Below are 4,944 nucleotides of genomic sequence, written 5' to 3' on the forward strand. Positions count from 1 at the left end.
TCTGTTGCCAACTTTGGGGCAGATTGGAAATTACCTGAAAGTTTTGAAACCTCCCTTTAGATATTTTTATAAAATCCTTGGCTGGGCGACCATATCATGCCTCTGACTCAATGACCAGTTCCTCCTTGTTTCCGAAGCAAAGACTATAATGTGGCTACATATTTTATGTTCGAAACGCACCCTCTATGGTTGAGTCCATGTCATTAGTACATCTTTGGCGGTCATTAAGGGTTGGTCAGAAGAAAGAAATTCTGATTACCAATGTTACCGACTCACACTACTGTTAATAAGCCACGGGTCAAAACTACTGAACCCATTTTAAATTTACACACAGACAGACTATAACTTGAGAAAGCACATATGCTACTTTTTATAAGAGTGTCGGTAAGAAGTTCCTTCACGACACAGGTGTAACCACGTGTAACAGCTAGTAAAGTTATAATTACACCATACAGTTATCTGCCAACCTTGCGCATCACCTTCCACCCGTTCATTGACCACTAACTGCGGTATAAACTGTAGTCAGTTTATTTCAATATATCATCCGTTTAATTGCGAACTTGAAACGCTAACTAAACGCTCTTGTTATGAAGTTTGTGGGTGTAAGTATTTTATAATAGGTACGCAAGTTTATATTATTTTATAAGTAGGTTTTGAGGATAGATGAATCCTTAGGTACCTATATTACAAATGCGTAAATGACTCTGTCTGACAGTCTTTTTGTTGCGCCAAAACTATTGAACCGATTTAAAACTTTGGTACTTACACGCACAGATAGTCTACCTAGAGCCTGAGAAATGAGACAGGCTACCTTTTATCCAGGTGTGAGAAGGAGGGGGGTCCCCCCACAGCGTTGACTTCCACGTAGTGACCCCTGGGCAACGCCGCGCCTGATCACCGTAACGGAGTGGCAGGCCGGTGGCTAACGAACGCTGTGCGTCGAAACATCTTCAACAGTCTTGCGTTTCGATATTGTGGGTGGCAATGCCACGTCTCCCGAGGGCCGCCTCCGGGCGCTGTCTCCCCAAAGGCCCTTCTCAGGGCCAACCCAAAGGCCCTTCTCAGGGCCAACCCAAAGGCCCTTCTCAGGGCCAATCTCGAGATGCTTCGGCGTCAGAGAGCAGCCGCGCACCATCCGCGGCTAGTGTCATGAGAGGTAATGATCTCGTGTCGACCGACCTGTCCGACACGGAGTCAGAAATGAGTCGAACGAGCGGTGTCGCAACCCGCCAGTCGAGGAAGAGGGCCTTCCTCAAGCGGGGCTCCGGAGGCTCCTCGGACGCAGCCGAGAAGCCCGCCAAGCGGGCGGTATTAAAAGCCGACGACCAGCCAAGCAGAACCAGCACCAGCCACGGCGCCTCCAGTGTCCTCTACGCGGACCACTCCGTGGAGGAAATGGAGCGCATGGCTCTGGAGGATCAGATGGAGATCCTAGAGGTGGCCTCCAAGTCCTCAAATCTAAAGGGGACCTTCCAAAAGGCCCTGAAATGCCGGGCAGCGAACTTGCTCGGCATTATAAAGGAGTTGGCGCAGCGCACCACCTCCGATGAAACGCGGCGACTGCAGGCGAAGGTGGATCGCCTGCAGAAAGAGGTGACCGCGCTGCACGCGCGCGCTGCCGAGCCCACGACTCGGCCTGAGGGGACGTCGGAAGGTTCAGCAACGAGGCCCCCCTCCTCTAACCCTGAGGATATCATCCGCAAGGTGATCATGGAGGAGAGGGCCTTCATCAGGGCCTGTTTTGCCGGCATAGAAGACCGGCTCCTGCCGGAGACGCGGCTACGCCCTCCACTAGCGGCGGATAAGGCGCCCGGACGAATGCCCATTGCACCGGGGCCCTCAACGGCTCCAGCCCAGTCGGAGCCCCAGGTGCTAAAGACCACCAAGGGCAAAGGAAAGGGCAAGAAGACCTCACCAGCCCCGACTACCCAGACGGTCCCTCCCGAACCGGTAAGGGAAGACCCTCTGCTGCCCTCCACCACCCCTTCCAACCAGCCTTGGATTAAGGTGGTAGCGAGGAAGCGGAAGGGGAAAAAGTCGGCTCCTGAGCCCCCTGCGGCCAAGCCTGCAGCCTCAGTGGACAAGAGGAGGAAGCTCGCTCCTCCTCCAAGAACCGAAGCCGTGGTAGTCACGTTGACTCCAGAGGCAGCGCAACGAGGGGAGACGTACGAGTCCGTACTGCGGCGGGCTCGTACAAACGTCGACCCTGCGGAACTTGGGGCTGGCCGAGTCACGTGCCGGAAGACCCAAACGGGGGCTCGTATCTTCGAGTTCTCGGGGGCCCAACGCGGCACCAAGGCGGACCTCTTCGCGACAAAGCTCCGAGAGGCTGTCACGGACACGGCCAAGGTCGTGAGGGCCGTCAAGTGTGTGGCTCTCGAGGTGACCGACCTTGACGACTCGGTCACGCAAGAGGAGGTGGTGGCAGCGGTTGCGGCGGCGGGGGGCTGCGCCGTCGCATCTGTCAAGAGCCGAGGTATTAGACCTGGCCGCAGGGGAATGGGCACCGTGAGATTAGAGTGCCCGGTCGTAGCTGCGAAGGTGGTTCTGGCTAAGGGTCGCCTCCCGGTTGGGCTCAGCTCGGGTGGGGTCCGGGTACTTGAGGATGCGCCGATGCGCTGTTTCAAGTGCCTCGGCATTGGGCACACCCGGCCTCTCTGCCCGTCCACTGCCGAGCGATGCGAACTTTGCTTCCGCTGCGGAAAAGGGGGGCACAGGTTAGCCACCTGCGAGGCTGCCACCATGCATTGCGCAGTATGCGCTGCCAGTGGTCGTCCAGCCAACCACGTGATGACGGGCAAGGAATGCCGACCGCCACCAAAGAAGGGCAAACCGCAGGCGCCGGTGCGACCTGCCGCTGCCTCCGCCACTGAAGCTCCAGTTCCAGTGCCGGCCACCGAGGGAAGCGCGATGAACACCGACTAATGGCTGGGCATCGTAGACGTGTTCTTCAAGCGAACATCAACCACTGCAGAGCAGCCCAGAGCCTACTGGTCCAAACCTTTGCGGAGTGGTTGGTGGACGTGGCGGTTGTCGCCGAGCCGTACTCTATACCTGGCAACTGGCTGGGAGACGACAACGGCTCGGTTGCATTGGTGGCGCGATCTTCCACGGACTCCCCTCCCCTATCGCTCTTAGAGAGAGGACCGGGATACGTCGCCGCCTCGTGGGGGGATATAGCCCTTATAGGTGTGTATTTCTCTCCAAACCGCCCTCTCACGGACTTCGAGAACTTTCTCGAGGTCCTCGCCAGGGTGGCACGCGGAGTGGTGCAGCACCGGGTGTTGGTCATGGGCGACTTCAACGCAAAATCTGTGTTATGGGGTAACCCAGCCACCAATGCCCGAGGACGAGAGGTGGAAACCTGGTCCATGTCGTCCGGTCTGTCCCTCCTGAATAGGGGAACAGTTCACACATGCGTGCGGCGGCAGGGGGGCTCCATCGTGGACCTCGCTTTTGCCTCCCCTTCTTTGACGGCCTGTGTAGTGGACTGGCGGGTGGAGCTGGTGGAGACGCTGTCCGACCACCGATACGTGCGGTTCGATATTTCCACCCCGGGCTCCCAGGGGACCCAGGAGGGTCGGTCGCACTTCCCACGGTGGGCGCTCTCCCGCCTAGACCGGGAAGCCGCCGTGGAGGCGGCGTTCGTCCAGGACTGGCTGTCGCCTCCTGTAGTAGTCCGGGATGTGGACGCCACAGCGGTCCAGTTAAGAGTCTCCCTGACCGAGGTGTGCAACTCTAGCATGCCTCGGTCTCATCGTCCGCCTCCTAGGCGTGCCGTTTATTGGTGGTCGGAGGAGTTGGGGGATCTACGGGCCGCCTGTGTGGCAGCCAGGCGGGCCTACACAAGAAGCCGGCGGCGGCGCATTCGCGACCTCAACAACGAGGACCGCTTCTATGCAGTCTACATAGAGGCCAAGTCGACGCTGACGGCGCGAATGGGCACAGCCCAGGATCGCGCGAGGGCGGAAATGTTTGAGGGTCTGGACGTTGATCCCTTTGGGAGGCCGTATAAGGCGGCGTGCAACAAACTGCGCCCGTACGGTCCTCCAGTTGCCGAGACCCTCGAGCCGTCGTTGCTGGATGGGGTGGTCCAGTCCCTGTTTCCACGCAGGGACAACTTCACTCCACCAGATATGAGCGCCCCGCGGGGTGCAGCTCCGTCAGCCGAGGAAGTCCCGCCGGTTACTGAGGACGAGGTGGAGAAGGCAGCTTTCTGCCTCAGGGGGAAAAAGACGGCCCCAGGTCCGGATGGCGTCCCCGCAAAGGTGGTGGCCATCGCCACATCGCAGATGGGAGAAAGGTTTCGGGACCTCTTCAGTGCGTGCCTGACGTGCGAGAGGTTCCCGAAGCTATGGAAGGAGGGCCAATTGTGCCTTCTTCGGAAGGAAGGGCGGCCGGTGGACTCCCCATCGGCATACCGACCCATCGTTTTACTGGATGAGGTCGGCAAAATGTTCGAGAGGATCCTCGCCGCCCGAATCAACAGACATCTGAGCACAATCGGCCCGGATCTAGCGGACGCTCAGTTTGGTTTTCGAGCCGAGCGTTCGACAGTTGACGCCCTGTCCCGACTAAAAGACCAGGTGAGGGAGGCGATGGATGCGGGAGACGGACTGTTGGCTGTGTCATTCGACATAGCCAACGCCTTCAACTCCATTCCCCACTCCACCATACTGGAGGCCCTCCGCTTCCACGGGGTGCCTCCGTATTTGCGGGGACTTTTGGCGGACTACCTGAGGGACCGCACAGTCCTCCTTGTGGACAAGACGGGCCAGCTCCGAAGTTACGGCGTCGAGTCCGGTGTCCCACAGGGTTCTGTTCTAGGGCCGCTCCTGTGGAACATTGGATTCGACTGGCTTTTGCGGGGCAACCTCCCCCGTGGCACATCTGTCATTTGCTATGCAGACGACACCCTTCTGATTGCCCGGGGGAGAAATTTTG

At 58.3% G+C, this 4,944-nt stretch overlaps 1 protein-coding gene across 1 annotated transcript; it reads left to right on the forward strand.

Annotated features, from left to right (window-relative positions):
* Positions 1-1,149: 1,149 nt before the first annotated feature.
* LOC124639622 lies at positions 1,150-2,925 on the forward strand. The gene has a single exon (XM_047177061.1). It carries the CDS (start codon positions 1,150-1,152, stop codon positions 2,923-2,925), a length of 1,776 nt encoding a protein of 591 aa, XP_047033017.1.
* The last annotated feature ends 2,019 nt before the right edge of the window (positions 2,926-4,944 follow it).

The sequence above is a fragment of the Helicoverpa zea genome, chromosome 19, assembly GCF_022581195.2.
Source record: "Helicoverpa zea isolate HzStark_Cry1AcR chromosome 19, ilHelZeax1.1, whole genome shotgun sequence".
In the NCBI taxonomy this organism is placed as follows: Eukaryota; Metazoa; Arthropoda; class Insecta; order Lepidoptera; family Noctuidae; genus Helicoverpa; species Helicoverpa zea.